The sequence below is a fragment of the Aspergillus ibericus genome, assembly GCF_003184845.1.
Source record: "Aspergillus ibericus CBS 121593 unplaced genomic scaffold BO80scaffold_56, whole genome shotgun sequence".
Taxonomy (NCBI): Eukaryota; Fungi; Ascomycota; class Eurotiomycetes; order Eurotiales; family Aspergillaceae; genus Aspergillus; species Aspergillus ibericus.
Genome location: NW_020292154.1, coordinates 132928 through 154441, shown reverse-complemented (window position 1 = coordinate 154441; position 21514 = coordinate 132928). Strand labels below are relative to the sequence as shown.

The window sequence follows — 21514 nt, the reverse complement described above, 5'->3', positions numbered from 1 at the left end:
CATATTGCCAAGCTGCGAGCAACCGAGATGAAAGATTATCCCCCTCTGCGCCAGCAGTATTTATACCGCCGATCGCCTGCCTCTCGGGTATCTCAACCGCATTGTCTCACAACCAGCTCTTGAGTCGCATTCACATTATCTGCCTCCAGCTTGAGTGGTAGACGACATGCGCATTTCTGCTGCTATTGCTTTGGCCGGTCTGGCGGCCGGCTCGGCCGGTGCAGCCTGCCCGTATGCTGAGCGCGCCAACAACGACGCCTCTGTTGCTGCTGCGGCCGGTTGTCCGTATGCCAAGCGGGCTGCTGCTGCACCCGCAAAGGATACTCGTGGGCTGTCCCGTCGAGGACCGATCGAGGGCAAGAAGGGCATCTTTTACAGTGAGTGATCCGACAGACCCATCGGGACCCAGGACTGACACACGCAGTGAACCGTATTGGCCCCTCGGGGTCTCAGCTCTGGATCTCCAATGCGGACGGCACCAATGCTACCAAGCTGCTGGCCAACCAGACCAATCCCTTTGACTACCATCCCTCCTGGTCGCCGGATGGACAATGGATTGTCTTCACCAGCGAGCGTCGCGGTCCCGGCCAGTCCGACCTGTACCGGGTTCGTCCCGATGGCACAGGTCTGGAGGTGCTGGCAGCCACCGACTCTGTCGAAGACATTGGTGTCCTCTCGCCGGATGGAAACAAGCTGGCCTATGTGTCCACCTTTGGCAACTACACCACCAACATCTGGGTCAAGGACCTGACCACTGGACTGGCCCAGAACCTGACGGACACTGCCTTGACCCGGGCAGACAACACTTGGCCCACTGGCCACTTCCGTCCGTCGTGGTCCCCCGACGGCGAGTGGATCGCCTTCAGTTCGGATCGCAACACCGACTGGACTGGCCACAGCGAGGGTGTCGGCTGGGAACACACTCAGACCCTGGGCCTTTACGCCATCCGTCCCAATGGCAGTGACTTCCGCACCGTACTGCGCCAGGACGGATACTCCCTGGGCACTCCCCAGTGGTCGCCCGATGGCAAGCGCATCATCTACAACAACATGACCCGGGAGAACACCTATGGCTGCCACGGTGTCTCCGCTCAGCAGGAAGCCGTCGAAGCCCAGATCTACAGCGTGGACTTTGCCACCGGCGCCCATGTCACGGCCCACACCTCCGGCAGCTACCCCAAGGTCGGCCAGCACTACATTGGCAACTCGACCAACATCGGCTACCTGATCAAGGCCGGCGACTACGAGGGCATCCACTACACCCAGCCCGATGCCACCCACCACACCTTCAACCTGACCTACCTGCGGGACCCGTGGTGGTCCCCCGACGGCTCCAAGCTCGTCTACTGGATCCCCAACTGGACCCAACAAGCCGCCGAGCTGGAACTCTGGAGCTACGACAACGACTGGGAATACCGCTACATGGACGTCTTCCCCATGCACCACACCGCCACCAACCGCCTCGCCACCACCCAGAAGGTCCTCGGCAGCGCCAACGGCTCCCTCGTCCACTCCTCCCCCGTCTACACCGACGTGGTGGACGCCCTCGACGCCTACGACATCTACAGCCTGAACAACGCCACCGAAGTCGAATGGCTCGAAGAGGGCAACTCCGGCGCCTTCCAACCCTCCTGGAACCCGGACGGCACGGAGTTGGTCTCTGGTTTCGGCGCCTGGTTCGTCAGCCGCACCGAAGCTGAGGCTCGTATCTGGCGCGCCTACGCCAACGGCACCCATCACACTAACCTCACCGACGGCACCGACAACTCGGGTTTCCCCTCCTGGTCCCCGGATGGCTCGGCCATCGTCTACCGCAAGTGGAGTCTCGAAACGGGTGTCCCTCAGGGTCTGCACATTCTGAACTTCACCACCGGCAAGACCCACCAACTCACCACCGGCTGGGATAACACCCCGGGCTGGTCGCCTAATGGCGAGCGCATCGTCTTCACCCGGAACAACAACTGGACCGAGTCGTACGGCGCACGCTGGTACGCCGATCGCTTCGATATCTATACTATCCGTCCGGATGGATCGGAGTTGACGCGTGTGACGGATAGCTTGTCCAATGATGCTCAGTATGGCCCCTCTTCCCCCCCGATTAACCTAACCCCCCTTTCCATACTTCGTTGTGCTAATGGTATTACAGCGCCGTGTGGTCCCAAGACGGCCGTATCATGTGGAGTACCGGCATGTACGGGTTCAAGGACGAGAGTGCCCTGTTCGATGATACCTTCCAACCTTACGGCCAGATCATGGTCATGAACTATGATGGGAGTAACAAGACCCTGGTTACGGATACTATCTGGGAGGATTCGATGCCGTTGTATATGCCGAATGAGTATCTGCAGTAGATACCACTGAATGTGATGATATGTTTTAGTTTAGCTGGTGTGATGAATAAATGTATGTTTAGCTATATATTCAGTTATTTAAATGTTGGTATGGATTGTAGTTGGGGTGGTCATGGAGATTTGGGGACGGTTGTAGCGCGGATATATAACCGAGCCCACTACTAAAACATTCTGTGAGTAGGACCCAAATGAAATGCCCAATGGAATTTCATACAACTGATATCGTTACAATCTCATTGGCCGAATACCAACCATATACACCATGGACCTATCCCATCCTCCACAAACTCCCTACCCCTAACACCTACGCTCCACCCATCCCCCAGCCCTATTCCCCCTCCCTAATTGGAACCAGTCCCAGACATGCCCGAATGCCCATACACCCGCTCATGTTTCCTCAACATCCCCACATTCAACAACACCTTGTGACAGACCGCACACCGCACGGCATCTAAATGCGCCAGCTTGATGTGGTTGAAGAGGCCTTCGTAACTGGTGTAGCGGTGCTTGGTGGTGCAGTTCTTCCATTCGCAGATGAGGGGGGTGTGGGTGGGGTGGTGTTTTCGGGGGGATGGGGTGGAAGGAGGCTGAGGGGGAGGAGGGAGGTTGGTTTCTTCTGTTGTGGTTGTTGTTGTGGTGGTGGTGGGGTATGCGTCTTGGTCGGATTGTTCGGGGGAGGGGAGGTATGTGCATTGCTTTGTGTCTGTGTCTATGTCGGTATTGTCGGTGTCTGTGGGTGAGGATGAGGATGATGGGGAGGGATTGTGCGGGCGGGGCCGGTAAGGAGCTTCGATGATTGGCGCTTCCCAGGTTTCGTCCCAGATGATGGGGAGGTAGAGGTCGTCGAGTTGGATGGGGCTGGTGGGGTGGCGAATCCGGTTGGGTTGGGGGGTGGTGTTGAGATTGGGGGCTTGGGGATTGGGATTTGCTTCGATGCTGAGGAGTGGTGTGTCCGGGGTGGGGTCTGTTGGGTCTGTCATGGGAGTGTCGGGGTCGGTGGCGGTGGTGGAGGTGTTCATGGTCATGAGGGGGTTGAGGTGAGAGGGGGTGAAGTGGTCAGGTCGGGTATCCATGTTGGTATGTGGTGGCGGAGAGGATGGTCGTGATGTGGAGGTTGACAAGGATTGGTGTAGATGATATACCTCCCGCCGGGGAGACAAAAGTCCGTTGGCTTTGTGTAGAGGATATTTCCCGTATGAACAATGTGATTCTTCGTATGGAGGGTGAAAATTTGCCTTGGTCTAGCAGTGCATGTTGATGATGGAAGATGCCGATGCTGATGGGTCACGTGGGTAAAGAGTAGGAGATGTCCTAATGTAGTGCGATTTGAGCAGCAGAAGAGGTATCGTTAATGGTAGAAATTTGGTACTTGTCAAAGGAAATCTTTTATAGGGCTAGGGCACGTGCCAATAAGCGGTACCATACTGTGGAACAAAGATAGATGATGGGAATGAGCTTAACCTGTGACAAAGAACAGGTGACAGTGACCCGATGAGGACAGTTTACTCTCCTGAATTTCATTCATTACATGAAGCACGGGAAGGGGTAGCAATGAATTAATCATGATGTTAATTAGACAAGAGACTAAGTATACTTGGAAGGTGGAGAAAGAACAGCTATACCCAGATTATGTTAGCTAAAAAAAGGTGAGTGCAGCATCTAGCCACTACCTGAATAACACTGCTTTGCAGACACATTCATAGGTGAACATCATTAGGAATTTTTTTAGCTCTGCAATTATACCCATCAAGCCATTCACCTAAGAAAAGTAAATAAAGGTTAGGCCTATCCCTATATCCCCTCAAGGCATTGTCCAACCGAAATACGATTACCACCATTTTTCAAGTCTCCTGTAAGTCTTCTAGCAGGTACTTGAGCTAGTATTTATGGTAATCCTTCTAAATACATAGTAGAACCTTTATGCTAACTAGGTGCATAGACTGCTATAGAGTAGGATCTCGAATCAAGGTGGCAGAGTGGGTAGAAGGTACTTATGTTTTAGTGAAGGTAATCACGCCTCCATTGAATTCATCATGTTCCCTTATATAGAAGCATTACCGGGCTATATGCATATGACAATACTAGCTGTATCAGAACATCACTGAGCACGTGCAATGTCACATTCAAATCTCGCCCATCTCCGAGTCAGTCCACACCGCACACGTGATGAGGATCCCTCCTGCAGCCTGAATGCCTTATTGCCTCAGGCACAAAGGCATCACAGCCTGACGGATGCCCCTCCATGTTCCGAACGGGTGAACCAATCTCACTACACAGAGCATTTAAAACACTTCTACCAATACCGCTTCATTGAAAACCAGGGTTGGAGAAATGATTCATCTATTCTAAAGTTCGTTTCTACAGGGCAGGTGAGAGGAGGAGGGGGACCGAAACGCCTCTCAACCGGCGGTGGGGATAGGCGAGACGGAGGGTCAAATTGTTAGAGCTAGTGGTATCAAACCGTGGATCCTTGCCGCAAAGGTACCGGGTAGGTTCGCTTAGTGGGTCTGACCCAACGACTTTATTTGAAGGACCAAGATGGTTGATTTGCCTTACAATTCGTCAAATACAGGTCTAAATTGATAAGTAACTTTGGTTCTGGGGTTCTGGTTCTCGTCTAAATTCGCTCATATTATAGATATAAAGATATAGCTATAGCTATCCATCTTTATGCATCCTTTTCAAAACGTTATTTAGAGTATGTTGTGTTGTGGTATAGCTGCACATAGTAGCCATTGTCAATCTTCTGTTGAGAATGGTTAAATAGACGGATATGGTGCAAGACGCTCCAGATACCCCAACACCGACACCCTTAACCGCGCCAATATTGCAGTATATCTTCGACCCCATACACAACACCAATGCTTTAACCATCTAACTCCCCAACAACCAACATGTACCAAGTCTATATATATACAACACCACCAAACCAGCTACGCAACCCGCACTATATCTCTAACCTCTATCCCCCCCCCCCCCCCCCACCCCGCGATGTATCCTCCCCGTGGACTCTCCGCTGATGTTCCCGCAGATTATCAGCGCGATTGAACTCCCGACCGCACCTCTCACACACGACACTCTTGGGAAAGAGGTGAATTGTCTGCTGATGTCGGTACAGGTCGGCATTTCTCCCGAATGTCCGTGTGCACCCGGGCCATTGACATGCGATGGAGGCTTGTCTGAGGCTGCGTCAGTGTTGTGAGTAGAGTGGTCAATATATAGGTCATGTACCTGGCAGCTGGGGTGCGTGCGGGTATGTGAGTCTGTGATTGAGCCTGAGGGGTGGGTAGGGTATTCTGATTGAGGGGTTGTGATGGTTCTAGGGGTTGTGTTTGCTCCAGAGGTTGTGATGATTCGGAAGGTTGTGTTGGCTCGAGAGGATATAATGCTTCGTAGGCATTGCTAGGCACACTCCCAGCATTATCGCCAATGATGGAGCTAGTATCCCAACCCAGATCAGTGAGGACGGATGAATCAAAGGATGTGGCCTCCGCGACAGGTACAGCTTGTGAGTCGATGTAGGTCCGTATTGACTGCTGGGTTAGGTCCTCGACCAAGCGCTCTTCTTCGGCGCTAAGGTAGTCTGGGCCAAACATGGGGTTGGACATTGTAGAAAGTGGAGGTGATGATAGGACAATTGAGAGGATCTGTGTCTTGTAGAGACGACACTGCAATAGCCGTTATTCTGAGTAGAATATGGCCTTATATAGTCCCCTTCAGACTCTCCTCTACCTCAACGCCCTTTCCAGCCCATTGCTTGCGCCCTGGTTTCTTGCGACTCGCACGCCCGGCGACCAAGCGCCCGACCAATGAAACATCTGTGCTGTTGAGAGCATCGCAGAGCGTTTGAGTCCTTGTATGAATGGCTCCAGTCAAGCCTGTGTAACCGCATGGGTCATGAATATATGAGTGGGCGTGTGGGCTTGGAGTGAGCCCAGCTTGCTGTAACAGCGGCCGTGCCTAAGCCCTGACGCCCATTATTGATGTTCACCAAGGCGCTTTGCTCAATCCACCTCTGCCCATATTTGACAGATATATGGGTTGTGGGCATTGAGCCAGACCAGAAGTAATATACCAGATGGCCAAAAATCATGTGTTGATGGCCACCAGGAATATGTTGTTTCCTGTGCAGCGAGTTTGTCAGCCGGCCTGGGGAGCTTCCCCGTGATTGAGCGTTGAGTCAGTGATTTTTCTGCTGCTTGTTGGCCAATTGCAGTGGCCTGTATATATACGACGGATAGGCATCTCCGTGAGTTTCGACCGTCGTCACCAACCTCCATGGCACGATGGAGCTGTCCTGATGCAGTCTGTCAGGGCATGGTCGGACGGTGCGATAGGGATTCGGTGTTGCTGCGCCACAGCCGAACACATGGGTATAGACCTTTTTCCCACGGCGCGGGACGCTGTCTGTTTTCTCGGGCGGTCTGAGTGCTGACCGACAGAATGAATAGCCTTCCACCATTCATTCTGTCGGTCATTATGGCTCAGTCGATTATGCCTGATGTCAAATGTGCAGAGGATTTGAGCTGGTGTTGATTCAATCACCCCATGCAAGACACACAGGCTTTATATAGATGTCCGAAGCACAGGGGCGATCGGAATACTGCAATATATGTAGGAATGTTTCGTAGGGGAGATGGAGATTGTCTACGCGAGTAGCTGAGACAGTCTGCTTGGTATTATCCGTATCTTTACTTCTTAGTTGCGCCTGGGATCGGCAGCAGGATCGTCTGCCGGCGTTGATCGGAGATTCCTCACGAGCACCGCGGAATCTACCCTACTGTCCTGACTAGCCACTCGAGGGTGGGCGCTGAACTCCTAGACACTGTCAATGTTGGCAGAGAATTTGGAGAAATCGACTCCAGCTCCCCTCAAGATCCCTCCAGGCTCCAGGTCCCCTCCGGCACCCGTGACCCCGTGTAACGTTCCATCAATTTGGTTTCCTCGTCAATCTCCTCCAGTTTGCTCAGTCGAGCGGGCTGCTCTGCCTGCCCGCCCGGCCAACTCTTGGAACCCCAGCAAGAACCTGTGAAACAGGCCTAGCTGCAGCTGCTTGGGGGCCTGCCAGATACCCTGGACAAGCCCCACCAAACCTCTGGGAACGGGATGGGCGCTCTCCCAATTGAGCGGTTCGTCCCGATTCGTGTCGGTCATAAGAATCAGGGATGTCGTGCTAGGACTGGGCGTTCCCCTTGGGCTCCCTGCCTGGTGACTGCCCGGCCTGGGAATGAGAAATGAACACTGGAGGCCAATTCAGCGCCCAGTTCTCTTGCTATTCTTTTCATTCTGATATTTCTCCTTCGGTTCCCTTTCGTCGTCACTTTGTCGATCATAACTTGTTACTATTGTTCAGATTGATACAGCGGCCCGGTTCTATCCAGCGCATTGTGCTGTCTCCTGTACTGGCAATAAACAACCCCTACTCGGGTAAACCAACTTACTGGAATCGGCCCCGGCCTCGGGCCCGATGCACTGGGCCAGCCATCCACATGGTGAGCCCTGCCTAGCTGTCTGATCAAGTCGGACAATAGCCGTTGAACCGACTGAAATTCTACGATACAGCAGAGGTGCTCCAAGCACGTTCTACTCAGGGCATCCTACCCCTCCAACAGAGCTTCCAGCAACAGAATAGCAACAGGGAATAGGCAGCGCCCATCTAACCAAGAATGCACCCCGTTCTATCCCGTCCTCTGCTGAGTTGGCTCCAGCGGTCGGTCGAGCTGCATTCCGGTGGTACCCCGTTTTTGCCACCCACCGGCCAACGTCCAAGGACACAACTATGTTGCACAGGTGCCGGTGACCGTACAACGTACAGGCTTACTCGAGGGCTCGTATTTTAGCGTGGTGCACATTTCTTGGATACGTCATGAGTCGCTGGACTGTAGTTTAGCTGGCATACTATCTAAGACAGAAGGCAAAGGAAACGCATTACAGTCAGCGTTGTAGATTAACATGTTATGGGTCAATAAGTCACAACGACTGCATCCAACAAGTTGCTGGTCTCGTGCAGCTCGCCCGTCAGATTGTAAACGACTGTACTGGTCATTCCTCGGGTGTTTCCGCCGCTGTTTCTATGGGCATGTGGAAAGGGTACTACCCCTCATAACCATTGAATGGCCATGGGTTAGGACCGTCTCATCCACGGACCATGGCCCATATAGATTATCACTTTGGACTATGGATTACGATCAAATACCTGCACATACTGTAGACCTGCTACTGTCATATGGTTTCCAGATTAGCTTTGAAGTGTATGGAACTAATATATATCGTGATTTATACCCTTGCCCACTAGTATGTATCATAGTTAAGACTAATAGGATACATCGATCAGAGCAACACCCAGGAAGAAAGGTAAAGCCATAAATGACCACTCAACATCACTAGCAACCACCCAACCTGTCATAATATGCAGAAACCACAGCCCCTGAAAGTCCTCCACGTCGGTGATAAATCGAGTAGTTCCTCAAAGTGTATAAGTGATTGACGCGCCAAGTACAGACTCCACAGCCAAGGGACGCAAGGCAAATGTGGGAGTTTCTGAGATGCCGCTCGAGATGGTCCTCCAGCCACAGAGCATGGGTATGTATATCCTTCTCCCAAAGCCAGCTAGCTCTCTCTCGATTCGTAGAAGGAGATGAACGAGTCAGCTTCTTATCCGATCGGAAAAGAAGTTTCAAGAGGCCCCGGACATTGTGTATAAGAATAGCGCTAACTCAAGTGTAGATATGAGAGTTGCTCATCCACAGCTCACATCAAAGAACTGAAGCTCAGCTCTTGCAGCAAGTCATGTTTCTCATCGCATTTCTTTCCCTCCCTACTCAAGAATGCAATAGACACCATTTCTCCATCTCGTCATCTCTCATCCGTCAGAGGCTGCTATCAGACAGGCCAGCAAAATGAGTATTCACCCTCGGTGACCGCACATCAGGTAGATATTGCTCCATCTTACTTTGTTGCAGTTTATGCGTTGACGCTGTCAACTGGTTTGACAAAGCTCGATATGTTCCTCGTTCCAGAACAGACATATATATAAACACATTACTTTGCTTTTTCTCACGAGTTTCTTTGCTTTTTCTTCCGCTCCAGTTCGGTATCATGAAGCATCAAGCTTCTCCAGGGTTGCATCGTTCCCCATGTGGCTTGGATATTCTGAGTGAAGCTTGAGTATAACCATCGCTCCTCTTCCAGCTTCCTTCTCGAGAAATAAGGCGTTATGATATACTCCACAGGGGCAGTAAAATCTGCCTGCTCAGGAACTTAATCCCCCATGAATCGGGAAGGAACTCAGTTCATGTCCTGGTTCAGGGGCAGGCCAAAAAAGCCACAATCAGCCACAATAATCATTAAGCTCTGTCGGATTTCCATTGATACGGCGGCGGGGGTAGGCTGCACCCCAATACCACCGCCCTTCCAACGGCCCTCGAACCGGTGTTGCCTCCACCTCGTATGCTGTATCGTTACACAGCAGTGACTCTGCTGAGCGCTGATTAATACCTGCGCTCTCATCCCCGTTAGTAGTTCTGGGCTGCCCAGTGGTATCCCACTAGTAACGGCCGTCTCCGATCTTTCAATACCACCAGGTTCATCCATAGTATGGGACGGTCCGGCTGACCGGGGGGGTGGAGAGCTACCAGGGCCACTGAACAGGCGTAAACAGGGTTCAGCCCGCATGCATCTCCCGCCGTTCCAAACTTTGAATCTCACCGGTGAGAACAACAGTTTTCCCTCTTCATTATTGTTTTTTTTTTTTTTGGCCTTTTTTGCGGGCTTCTTTTCCGGCCGACCCCACAGACAACTCATCCCTATACAAAATAGGAAAACAGGGCAGCTGGTCAGGAGGCACTCCCAGACGCCCTGACGACCCATCATCCCTGGAGTGGCAAGCTCACCGTTGACGGCGGAGTGTCAGGGAGGTCCCCTCCCCCCCATGTTCATGGAGAAATTCGGGGTTTCTCTCACACCCGTGAGGTGAGGACTTGGAGCTCGGTCGGCGGGTGTTGGGACTAAGCTTCCCGCCGCTGACTCGTCCTAAGTATCTTGCGACCGTTGGATGAGCAGATAGTTTTCGCAGATTCAGTGATTGAGATGCGAACTGAATAGAGAAAAATAGATTGAGCGACGCTGATGATAGTCAAGCGTTGCATAGTCTACTTTAAACCTTTAAATAGTCGTAGATACGTCCTAGATTACTGCCTCAAGTGGAGGGTCCCTTCATGAGAGGCAGAATCTAAGGTACCTTCCGCGCTGCAAAGGAGCTTTCCACGGGTAGTCTCCTGCATCGGCCCTTGCTTGCAGAGGAGTACTCCGGAGTGCAGGATGTCGCTGCTGACAAGATCCTAACAGCACCCCTCGTCCCTGTATTTCTCACAAGGCATTTTCCACCTGTTTCGCTTATCCGCTGCGTTCTTTGTTTTTTTGCTTGATCTCTTAAACTTAGATTCTGAGTCTGTAGATGTATCTCACAAGGTACTAGGTACCAGATCCCTTTCATCTCCCGCGCAGAGTCTCTACTTCACCGCGTTGGAAAAGATTGCTGCCTGATGCTTCGATGGAGGCCTACCGGGGGGGGGAGGGGGGGAGGGCGTTCTAGCAGACTTCTGTCTACGGGGCCTGTAAGTTTGTAGACCGATTGCCCCTGACTATGTGGAGTTCGAGTATGAGCTCTTTCGGAGGACGTATTGTGCTATCTCTGTAGGACTAACAAAGCTTGCTGCTATATCGTGGCTCTCACCGCCCCGCCCGGGAGGTACCTACTGTTGACTGCCAGCGGATGTAGCTCTCCGCCCACTACTAGGGAATACTGGATGCCGACCGGTCGGAGGTGGGATGCGGGGTTCCATGATTGCTTCGTGATCGCTCCAACGGTCGCGGATGGATGCTAGGGGTGGAAACTTTTGTTTTCTGCTCAAAGTTTAATAGATGGATGGTAGATGGAAATAACTACGTTCGATGGAAATTCTTAGGAGTTTGGATCAGTTCTAAGTAGTAGTATTCTTTTGATCTATTAACAAATCGACATCACACGATAAGTGCAATGGATGGATGAAGATCCAGAGTGAAGGAAATCCGTTTATCGTGTAGAGTGTAAAGGTGGGGCGCAGGATCATTAGTCGCAGATCCGCCGTGGAGAAAGTCAAAACAAACACCCGACCCATAAAACTCCGATCCGAAAAGGAATGCAGACAAGGAAGATCAGAAAGGCTACTGTTGCGGAGGCGTCTGAGGCAATTCTCTGCCGTGTTTCTTCCGGACATGATTCCGCAGATTATCTCTCCGATTCGCCTTATAGCCGCAATGAGGGCAGGCTTGCGAACGGGGAGATGTGTGCGAGTTCCTGAGATGCCGTAACATATCAGACCGCCTTCTAAAAGACTTGTCGCAAGCTTCGACAAGGCAAGAAACAGTTTCAGACCTGCGAGGATTTGTTAGTCGATGGTTCAGCAGGTGGTCTTGAAGAGCATCTGCCTACGGTTGTGCAGGAGCGTCGTTGGTACTCTGGCCTTGCAGAACAGGTCCAGGTCTATGGGCGGCGTGGTCCAAGGTATTGGTGCTTGGAGCACCAAAGCCTGCCGCTCTGTTGGCAGGTTCCGCCATAGCAGTCAAGCTATTCTGCCCCATGGCGGGTTGCGGAAACCCGTTCATGGGGCCCGATTCCGCCCATGAACTGGCCGGAAACTGAGTATTGTTTTCTAAAGGCCCAAGCATCTCCCCATATTCGGGGTAGTTCGTAAAATATGTACCGATGTCGGGCGGATCCTCGAAAACAGGAAAGCTCTGAGTAAATTCTTCAGACATATTGAAGTATAATGTGGTATCAATAAAGTAAGCACGATGTACACAAACTGGTAGGTACGTGAATCGAGCCTTCGTAAGCGGACATGATTCCAATTTCCCACGGGAATGAGCACAAATTTATACCTTTGTTGCGACGATTTGACCTTCTGAGTCGTCTCTCCTGCCCGCCCAAGTCAACGGTCGCTCTCAATTCTTACCATCCCTCATGGTGCCTACTAGATGGGCTGCGTCGTGCATGCCTGGGCTCGCCAGAAGCCCATTCACGTCATTGGGCGCCGCCCTGCTTCTGCGTCCTCTGTTCCGTTTCAGCCGCTGCACCGCCGCATGGCCGATGCCATGACATTCACGAAAGGAATCAGATCGCAATAACTGTGCAGAACAGCTTAACTAAACCTAGCTAGGTGGCTCTCCTGTTTCTACGGTCAGGTACCATTTGAAGATCAAAAAAGTTCTATTCCACCTTCCATGGCTCCTTCAGCGCATCGCTTTTTGGTTTTCCTTCCATGTACCCTAGCTTGCCATTTTCTCTTCCTCCCAGATTCCGCTCTAGGTCTAGTCCGCTGGGCTGCGGGCGCTGGGCTTCGGATGACTCGATTGCAAAAAAAAAAAAAAATAATGATTAATTGAATTAATCAAAACAATTCCTTCGAAAATGTCAATGAACAAAGAATAGAACCCTGGCATGCAATGGCGCTGAATATCCTCCGTAGCTGAACCACTTTGTCTTCTTTGTTCGCGTGGTTACAATGCATCCAAGCGAGTTGCAGAGGGTTGCAGAACCGCAGACTTTCTTTGTTCTCAGAGGCATTCTTCCCACTGACTGAGGAAATGGGCTTGCGACGGGGGACTCAGACAAGGCGCAGGATCCTTAGGCGTGAACAGATTTCCCTAAACGAAGTTGTACACGGTCGCAAGCACTTCCTAGATCATCACCGAAAAACCTCTAAGCTAGTTTAAGCACTGTGCATGTCAGGTGGAGTGTCTTGCTCGCCCGGGCCCGTGATCACGTAGCGACCATCTTCGGACGTTGGAGGTACGGACTCGGTATCCCGTCTCAACTGGAAGTGTTGAGGATTCACCCGTCTAGGCAGGCTTGCCGTTCATGAACCTCTTCTTCTCGTGGTCTTCCTACGGCCTCACTATTGTATCTAGAGCCGCTCCAGTCTTAATTATATTACTAATATGAGTTCCTGACCTCCATAGTATCAAGAGCAAGATGGATATCTCAAGCATCGAAGTTGAAGCGATCGCGAGCCGAGCGATGATACAATAGAGCTACCTCTCTCCTAGACAAAGAACAGGCTGCCGCATGAAAAAGGCAGCCAGGAGCTACAGGAAAATTTTGGATAGCATGGGATCAACCATGGCGGTGCAAGCCCAGGTCATCCCGGTTTCGATGAGGAGTTCCGTCTCTGGTTCTTTGTCTTTGTTCCCCCTACTTTTTCTTTCTTTTTTTTTTTTTTACTTTTTTCTTCATTAATGTAAACAAAAGAAAAAGAACAAGAAGAAATGCTTCCACCTTACTGGACAATTGACCCCGCCTGATCCTGCAGCCGCCCGCCAGAACCAGAAAACACAGGAGAGCTTCCATGGATCCACACCGGCCGGCGCCCACAGCACTGCGATGGGTCTTGCACCATACCATCCAATCAATAGTCGGGACGCGATGGAAGCTTCTACAGCACTGGGCTTAGGCTGCTTAGTGGGCTCGCGCGAATGACCCTTGGTGCCGACAGCCGTCAGAAGTTGATCAGAACGGTGGAGAAAACTGGTGCCTCGGGGTGTGACCTACGGGCGTCTTTACTGTTCCTTTCTTTTCTCCTGCTTCAAGTCGATGGACTCCTGCTATCTCAACCAGCTGCGGTTTTCGTACAACATCTTGGCCACCCTGGTGAGGTCTGAGCAGCAGCAGCAGTAGCAGCAGTAGCAGCAAGCTGTATCATGGGGTTATTCATGAGCTGCCTTCCAACAGACTGCCATGGTCTTTCATGTAGATTCCACTATGGCTGCTACTCAGCACATGTCTCCAGCCCAGTCGTGCTCAAGCCACGGGCGATCCCCTGGTGATCTCTAGCCCAAGCCCGGAGACGGGCGCACGATTATCGAATCTCCGACCATGCCAGTCCGACCGCGACGCCAGTGCTAATGTAACCAAGTAATATTCCAATGGCGGGGTCGAGTCTCGTAAAGATTTGTCCTCCACGGCGGTCTGCATTCGGCCATTTGGCATACGTCCGCGGCAGTTTAGGCAGCAATTGGGTTTCGGACTAGACGCCCACGTCAGCCGGAAGGCTGAGGAGTCTTTCATATATGTCGCTCGGGATGTCGCCCAGGTGAGAGAGCGTCGGTTTCATTTCAACAAAGCCAATGTTGCGGATGGCGAAACGACATGATCTTGTTGAGTTGAGTCGACTAGGATGGGCGAGCCGAGTTGGAGGACGATAGGGAACGATCGTTGGTTGGTTCACCATTGATGATACGACTGGGAACGAGTTGGTTTCGGCTGTCGGAGGGAGATGGGACGGTCCGCTATTATCAGGGGGAAATGAGATGGATACTCGACAATCAGCACGTGCGATACAGAGTGATCATGGGACAATATCCGACCGTTTCCTACCGACCTCACAACACACGCGAAGCGATCGAATGGGGAGAACAAAAGGAGAAGCGAGGGGAGGAGAAGAAAGGGAAAACGAGTCGCAAAGTTATGCCTGCTGCTCTAACATTACCCAACTTCTTTCACTAGATATCGCACACCGATCCGATTTCTCCAGACCCACTCTCCCACGGCCCCCGCGTGCACGCCGCCCTCCTTGCCTCCCACAGCCGATGAATGCAAAGCGTTCGACCGATCCTATAAACAGACGTTTCCCGATCCATCTCCCCGATCGTACACGATCACCCGCGATTCTTCAAGGACATACAGACGGAACATCAGTGTGTTGGTGGACTCGCATATGATTCCGCAGATTATATGCCTGATTGAATCGCCGACCGCACATATAGCAAGCGAAGGATCTAGGAGCGACATGAAGATTTCGGACATGGCGGATGAGATCGGCTGGGCGGTTGAAGGTGTTTCGATAGGTGCAGCCTCGCCATTCGCAGCGGAGATCGGTGGATTGGCTTCTCAGCATTAGCGTGGGTGGAAGGAAAGACAGTCACGGGTTAGTTTGACATACATATCTGGAGTGTATTGGGGGGAGTATCCCCATTCTCCGTGTCCTGTCGCAGGCTGGTGGATGGTTCCTTGGGTCGTAGCTTGGTGGAGAGCAGTGGAGTCAAGATTGGTCACGTCCCTGACATAGCCGTACGGGCTAGTACTAGCGACTGTACCTGGGTAGCCTCGGTGAACACCTGTTAGGACAGTCGTTGCACCCGTATACCTTGATAAATTTGTTGTAATAGCCCCAGTACTCATAAGCACGGCGTTGCCATCATCGATGGACTGGGTTGTAGTCCTTGTAGTGGGTTGGTGATTGGCACTTGAGCCTAAGGTTAGAGCATCTAAGAAACCCATGGTACCGTTTCGCACATCCTCCCCGGCAGATGGATAGAGGAACTATTGGCCGTTCCCGGTCCCGTCAGAACGAATAAGCGGTAGGTTTGACATGATTGGAGTAAGATACCTGACAGACCTAAGGGATGGTTCTCACAGGAAAGTCCACTGCGAGTGCTGAAAAGACGAGAAAGGATACTATTGACTTATCCAGGATAAAGGCGCAACATCGCAGCGATGAGTCCTCTGGCTTTTATAATCTAGTCCTCGTCGAAGTGAGCGTTCAGCGAAGAAAAAACTCAGATCTGGCGGGCGTGCGCTTGGATCACTCCAGGTGGAGTACTGTGTACATGTATCACACAGGGCAAGAAACAAGGATGACCTAGGCACGAGTGACCAGTCGCGCAGGCTCAGGACCAGGGCCTCGGTGGTGGGGTTGTGGATCTTCATCGAGCGAACCGGTCGATCGACTGTACCATTAACCAGTGACTGAGTTTGATATAAAAAAAGAAGAAAAAAGAAAAAAAGACTCCTCGTTTTCTAGGTTTGTCACATGAACATCGTGCATGTAAATGCAAAAATGAAAGAAAGGGGAGAGCCTCAAGTATCTCTATCCACTGGCCGGATGGTAATATATGGGCTCTGTAACTCCTGTGTATTAGTTTGATCGGCACTCCACCTCCCCCATGTCCACCATTCCACCCTTTCCGCCAGTATCCACCATGCACCAGCCACATACTTATCATCCGTGGTGTGGCGCAACAAGATGTGGCCGTGCAATTATGACCCCTGAGGTGTCACTTTCAGGGACGGCCTCACGTGTAACCATGGTGTTTCAGTTAACCACCTTCGTCCATCACTCCGAGATCGATTCATGGTCACGTGATTATATTGCACGCTATGAAGTAATTATCTCATCTACCACGCAGGAAATAGCAGTCTTACTTGGCAGAACTTACTACGCAACCCACCTACCGGCTGCCTCGACCGCCTGGGTCTGTAGGATATGTCTACTATTCTAGACCCAACTTCGCAAAATACTGCTGTCAAGAGACATATGAAGTAAGTCTTCTTCACGGCCCTTTCGATGCATTAAGGGTCCCCAGAGCCCTGCTAAAAGTACAAAGAGCCTTATGTATGCCTTCATCACAGTCCAGCAGTGACAATTCCAATAGTCAGGATCCTCCACGAGGAATAACACAGGCTTGTCCTTGTGGTGGGTAATCCGGATTATACCAGCCGGTGTGATACCAACAAGCCAGTGTGGCTGGCTGCACTCACTAGTCGGTACGGAGTAGCCCTAGGATCCTTTGGGGCTAGCACCGTCCGGGCGATTCCTGGCCTATTTACCTTCTCGTACGAAACCTCCTAATGGAGAAATTGTACCAGAACATGAATGCAGCCCAACGCTGACATCTGCAGATGCATGCTATCTAGTAGCGACATATGAATAACCGTTTGTCTAGCATCTGTCCGACGGGCAGGTCTGAGACACTCCTTCCACTACTAGTACTATGTACTTAGTAGCAGTAACGCGATTAGCTTACCCAACGGGAGGAATCCACTCCCCGGTTCGAACCACGCTAGTCTGCAGTAAGTTGATCCCCGGGGAGCAAATGGAATGAGGCGAGCGACCGGGGGAAAAGACACCCGGCCGTGGGGGATGCCACTTTCGGATTAGCTCGGATCTAGTCGCCTTGCTGGAGTGCCGCTGGCGCGTGGTTCGGGAATTAGCGGTGCCGGATTGTGGACGGATCGGCCGCAACTTTAAATTGATCGAGCATTTTCTCCACGTTGGGGATGTGACGTGTGTGTGTGGCTATGAAGTGATAAGATTGGTATGATGATGGCTCTATGAGTTTGGATACAGGACATTCCAGATGCCTAAGTACAAATAGACGATGAAGACTGAACAACATGACAGAAGATGAAGAGGAAAAAAAAAAAAAGAAAAGAAAAGAAAAAAATCCGAAACTCCTCCCAGTCGAACGAGCCCAGAATGCAGAGGTCAATGCAGCATCATCTCCGGATGTCGGGCGCGCATGTGGCTTCGCTGGTTGTACAACTGGTTGAAGGTCTGGCCACAGATGAAACACGGAAAGGACCCGGGCGCCACGTGCAGATTTCTGATATGTCGCCAGAGATCGGCCTCTCGGGTAAACGACCCCGTGTAGGCGCATCCGGCCCAGCCACAGCGCAGGTTGTTCCTTGACCAGTTAGCGAGGTGGGATAAAAAAGAAGAAATATGAGAGGGAATGGGCAACATACCAGGGTGGATGAGGTGTGGCAGGTGCAGCCAGCTGGGCTGGACCTTGAGGGTATGCGGGCACCGCAGGGGGGTTGATCGGGTACGGGCCAACCAACGTTCTGTTCGGTGGGCCCATGGCATAGCCCTCGAGATGGGGTCGGACACTCGGTGGCCGGGCTGGTTGTGGGTAAGCCCCAGTGCTGCTGGTTTCTGAAAGGAAGAACAATACTCGGAGTCAGGGAGGGCCTGTCAAGAACCACGTAGACCAAAAAGGAATATATCCCTTCTTAGCCTCGGGCGTAGAAGGTAGAAATAGCATGTCTCAACAGGGCCCTTATGAACTACCACAGCACACAGCGCCTCCAAAGGTGAGGCGAATCGACTGAAACCAATGGAGTATAGATATCCAGGATCATAATGATCACTGGATTATGGGAACAGCAGACAGACCAGGGAGTCTGATTGGGTGGGTTCTTAAGACTGAAAAGACAGCGCTAACTGAACATCTCTCAGTGGCTCAAACCAGCAACAAGGCATAACCCCGGTCGCCATGCTTGCCCGATACCGTAATTCCCCAGCGCGCCCGAATACAACCAAGGCGGACAACCTCATCATGGAATCCTGACTTGAGGCTCTTTCTGATGGTGTCATAACGGGTCGGAGTCCAGCCGGCAGCGATGTAGGTGCAACCCTAGAGATCGGCGAATCTTGGTACCCAATCCCCGCGAGGAGTCCGCATCTCCGAGGTCCCCGATCCTGCTCAGTCCTACTCGGGAAGTTTACAGCTCCTATACTTGTCATTGGTCCATAAATCAACAGCTTCAGCTTCCTAATTGGTTCTTAGTATTCACAAATAAACGTGATCTATCTTGCAGTGCCAGTTCTCACTGCTTTATAATGCCGAGCTGTGAGCGGCCGCAGTTCATCCACAGCCATGAGCTAGTAAGTACTCCTACTAAGTACCTGGTGCATGCATGACGACCCCAACCGCCGCAATCATGGACCGCACGCAGGCCCCACCGCGACCGAGAGCAGCAGCAGCATCCAAGTGCTATTATTAGTGCTCAAAATAGTAGTAATATAGTAGACCATCATCCCCAGCCATCAACGCCGATTCGAATCCCCCCTCCCCAAGGTGATGAATGATACGATAAGCGGCAAAATTCTCCGCCCTCGGGTTCATCACCAAGTGGATGCGTCCCCCGGACTGGTCAGCCTAAATACCCGCCCAGGCCACTAAAACCGGGCGATGCTAATCTCCGCGCCACCCAATGAGCACCGAGAACGGCCGCTTTGGATGTTTATGTACGTATATAGGAAGTAGGAAGACGTTGTCTGTCTGATCTTCCGGGTTGAGGGATTGATTCACCGCTGTTTTAGAGCCGCATGGTATGGATCAGCCTTAGTCGAACCTAGGTGAATTTGGGGTAAGTGCGGGGATTGGGGATGATTTTTCAAAGCGCGCTGGCGCTGAGGAATACTAGGTTGGCTGATGCGTAAGATTGTCTATTTCAGGTATAAATTTAGGCCAGGTTTATTGAATTGGCAGTAGAAATGTACTAGAATCAACGGTCGGATAATGGTACTTCGGTATTCTTGAGAATTCCCAGTATTGGAGTAGAAGGGTTCCTTATTTCATAGATCCAGTTGTCACGGTAGTAGAATCAAACCCATACTTACTGAATAATGTCTTCATTCAGTGATAGCAGTGGTCGTACCATTACACCACCGCCGACGGCATTGGTTAGGTAGGTAATAAGTAAGGATCTGGTGTCGAGCGAGGCGGATTACAGACTACGGCTGCGAGGTAATTTCAGGTCATCGGATGAGAAGAGTAAATGGCTTGTGACAGTTATGACAAACATGCAATTGCAGCAGCATTGACTCGAGACAACTGTGACGACCTACTCCACCACCAACGCCAGTTTCTTCCACCACGTATCGCGTACCCGCTCGGGTTTCTCCGCCTCCATAATCTCCCGCAACCCCGTATGCAAATCCACCTCCTCGCTCCTCCACGCCCACGGATCACGCCAGAACACGATGCGATGTCCGAAGTACAAGACCACGAATGCCGGGATGCCGATATATGCGGTGAAGAAGGTGCTGGCGGACCATTCCGACGGGAAGAAGCAGGTAAATCCGTTGATCAGCGCCAGGAACACCGATCCTCCGAGACCGATGTACATTCCCCAGGGCTGCATCCGAGACGAATACGGCTTTTCGACGCCCTGCACGGTGACGGCTTTGTTGAAGCGAAAGTACACGATGCTGCAGCAGATCCACGAGATGAAGCCCGAGGTGTTGGTAAAGTTGATCAGCCAGTTGAAGACGGTGTAACTGCCGCTGCCGACGGCCATGTACGCGAGGAGGGAGAAGAGGGAGGAGATGGCGACGGCGAGGTACGGGACCCCCCAGCGATTGCAGGATTTGAAGATACTCGGGGCGTTGCCGGACACTGCGAGGGAGTATAAGGAGCGGGACGACATGTACAGGAAAGAATTGCCGGCGGACCAAGCGGACGTGAGAATCGCGGCGTTGACGATACTATCCAGGACCGGGATACCAGCGTTTGAGATGGCGACTACAAATGGCGACGAAGATGCGTCGGTACCCGAGCCGGCGGTGAGCTGTTTGGCGTTCGAAGAGCAAATCACCCCGATGGCGAGAGCACCCAGGACATAGAAGATGACCAGTCGGTAGATATACCGACGAGCGGCCTTCGGAACGTTGCGACGCGGGGATTCCATTTCACCACCGCTGATGACCACCAGTTCGGGCGCAAAGATGAAGGCGATGGCTGATTTGACAATGCACTGGAGAAGTCCGACGAACCGACCAGCATCACCAGACACCAGGTACGTGTTCATGACCCCAGGGTCCTTCCAGTAATGAAAGCCAAGCCGTTGACGATTCGGACCTCCGCCCCAGAAGAGAATGAACGAGAGGAGAAGCAACCCGACAAGGGTAATAATTTTGATGCCCGAAAACCAAAATTCAGTTTCGCCATACACCCCGACCGGGAGGCAGTTGAGGAGCACGATAATCACCAACATGATCGTAATCCAAACAGCAAGGTTGACATTCGGGTGCCAGTAGTCAATGACCATGGATGCTGCGACGACCTCGTAAGGAACTAAAATGCCCAGCGAGTACCAGTATAAGTATCCCATCGCGAAGCCCATACTGCGAGAGACGTAGCGAAAGCCGTGGTAGCTCATCGTTCCACCGTGGACAGGCATGTAGGCACCGATTTCCGCGATGCCAGTGACAAGAGCGTAGACGAGACCGGAGATGAAGATATAGCCCAACAAGAGCGAAAGGGGACCCCCGATATGCAGAGCCTGGCCAGATCCGACGAACAGACCAGTCCCGATGGTGCCGCCCAAGGCCATAAGCTGAACGTGACGGTTCTTGAGGCCGCGCTGGGTGACCTTGTATCGCTCATCGAGCAAGTCGCGCTCCACCATCTCGTGCATGGTGCTGTGCTTAAGCTCGGTAGATGCCAAACCGGATTCTGGATCCGGATGAGATGTAGATGCCATTGTTGGTTTCTCGTTCGCAGCCATAATGTGCCAGCAACAGCGGAGGTGGAGGGTGAAGAGACGGTGAACGGGT

At 51.9% G+C, this 21514-nt stretch overlaps 6 protein-coding genes across 6 annotated transcripts; 1 reads left to right on the top strand and 5 right to left on the bottom strand.

Moving 5' to 3' along the window:
* Positions 1–166: 166 nt before the first annotated feature.
* On the top strand, positions 167–2351 carry BO80DRAFT_366218 (TolB family protein; the record flags this gene model as incomplete). The annotated part of the gene is made up of 3 exons (XM_025716236.1): positions 167–377; positions 425–2075; positions 2147–2351. The coding sequence occupies 3 exons, from the start codon at positions 167–169 to the stop codon at positions 2349–2351; spliced, it is 2067 nt and encodes a 688-aa protein (XP_025570850.1).
* A 341-nt stretch (positions 2352–2692) lies between these two features.
* On the bottom strand, positions 2693–3424 carry BO80DRAFT_484263 (uncharacterized protein; the record flags this gene model as incomplete). Its single annotated transcript, XM_025723461.1, has 1 exon — positions 2693–3424. One exon carries the CDS (start codon positions 3422–3424, stop codon positions 2693–2695), a length of 732 nt encoding a protein of 243 aa, XP_025570849.1.
* Positions 3425–5416: 1992 nt separating this feature from the next.
* BO80DRAFT_449250 (uncharacterized protein) lies at positions 5417–5959 on the bottom strand (the record flags this gene model as incomplete). The annotated part of the gene is made up of 2 exons (XM_025721734.1): positions 5417–5525; positions 5583–5959. The coding sequence occupies 2 exons, from the start codon at positions 5957–5959 to the stop codon at positions 5417–5419; spliced, it is 486 nt and encodes a 161-aa protein (XP_025570848.1).
* Positions 5960–14978: 9019 nt separating this feature from the next.
* Positions 14979–15998, bottom strand: BO80DRAFT_225077 (C2H2-type zinc finger protein). Its single transcript, XM_025714428.1, has 3 exons — positions 15788–15998; positions 15332–15711; positions 14979–15275 (listed from the first exon to the last, which is right to left on the bottom strand). Exons 2-3 carry the CDS (start codon positions 15667–15669, stop codon positions 15062–15064), a joined length of 552 nt encoding a protein of 183 aa, XP_025570847.1. The 5' UTR covers positions 15670–15711; positions 15788–15998; the 3' UTR covers positions 14979–15061.
* A 1658-nt stretch (positions 15999–17656) lies between these two features.
* Positions 17657–18032, bottom strand: BO80DRAFT_449248 (uncharacterized protein; the record flags this gene model as incomplete). The annotated part of the gene is made up of 2 exons (XM_025721733.1): positions 17657–17855; positions 17917–18032. 2 exons carry the CDS (start codon positions 18030–18032, stop codon positions 17657–17659), a joined length of 315 nt encoding a protein of 104 aa, XP_025570846.1.
* Positions 18033–19800: 1768 nt separating this feature from the next.
* BO80DRAFT_458948 (proline permease PrnB) lies at positions 19801–21441 on the bottom strand (the record flags this gene model as incomplete). Its single annotated transcript, XM_025722318.1, has 1 exon — positions 19801–21441. The coding sequence occupies one exon, from the start codon at positions 21439–21441 to the stop codon at positions 19801–19803; it is 1641 nt and encodes a 546-aa protein (XP_025570845.1).
* Positions 21442–21514: the final 73 nt, after the last annotated feature.

Coding starts and splice junctions, on each gene's coding strand:
- BO80DRAFT_225077 (XM_025714428.1), bottom strand. CDS start 15,669: ATGGGTTTCTTAGATGCTCTAACCTTAGGCTCAAGTGCCAATCACCAA. Junction 15,276..15,331: donor CCCCAATACACTCCAGATAT/GTATGTCAAACT, acceptor AATGCTGAGAAG/CCAATCCACCGATCTCCGCT.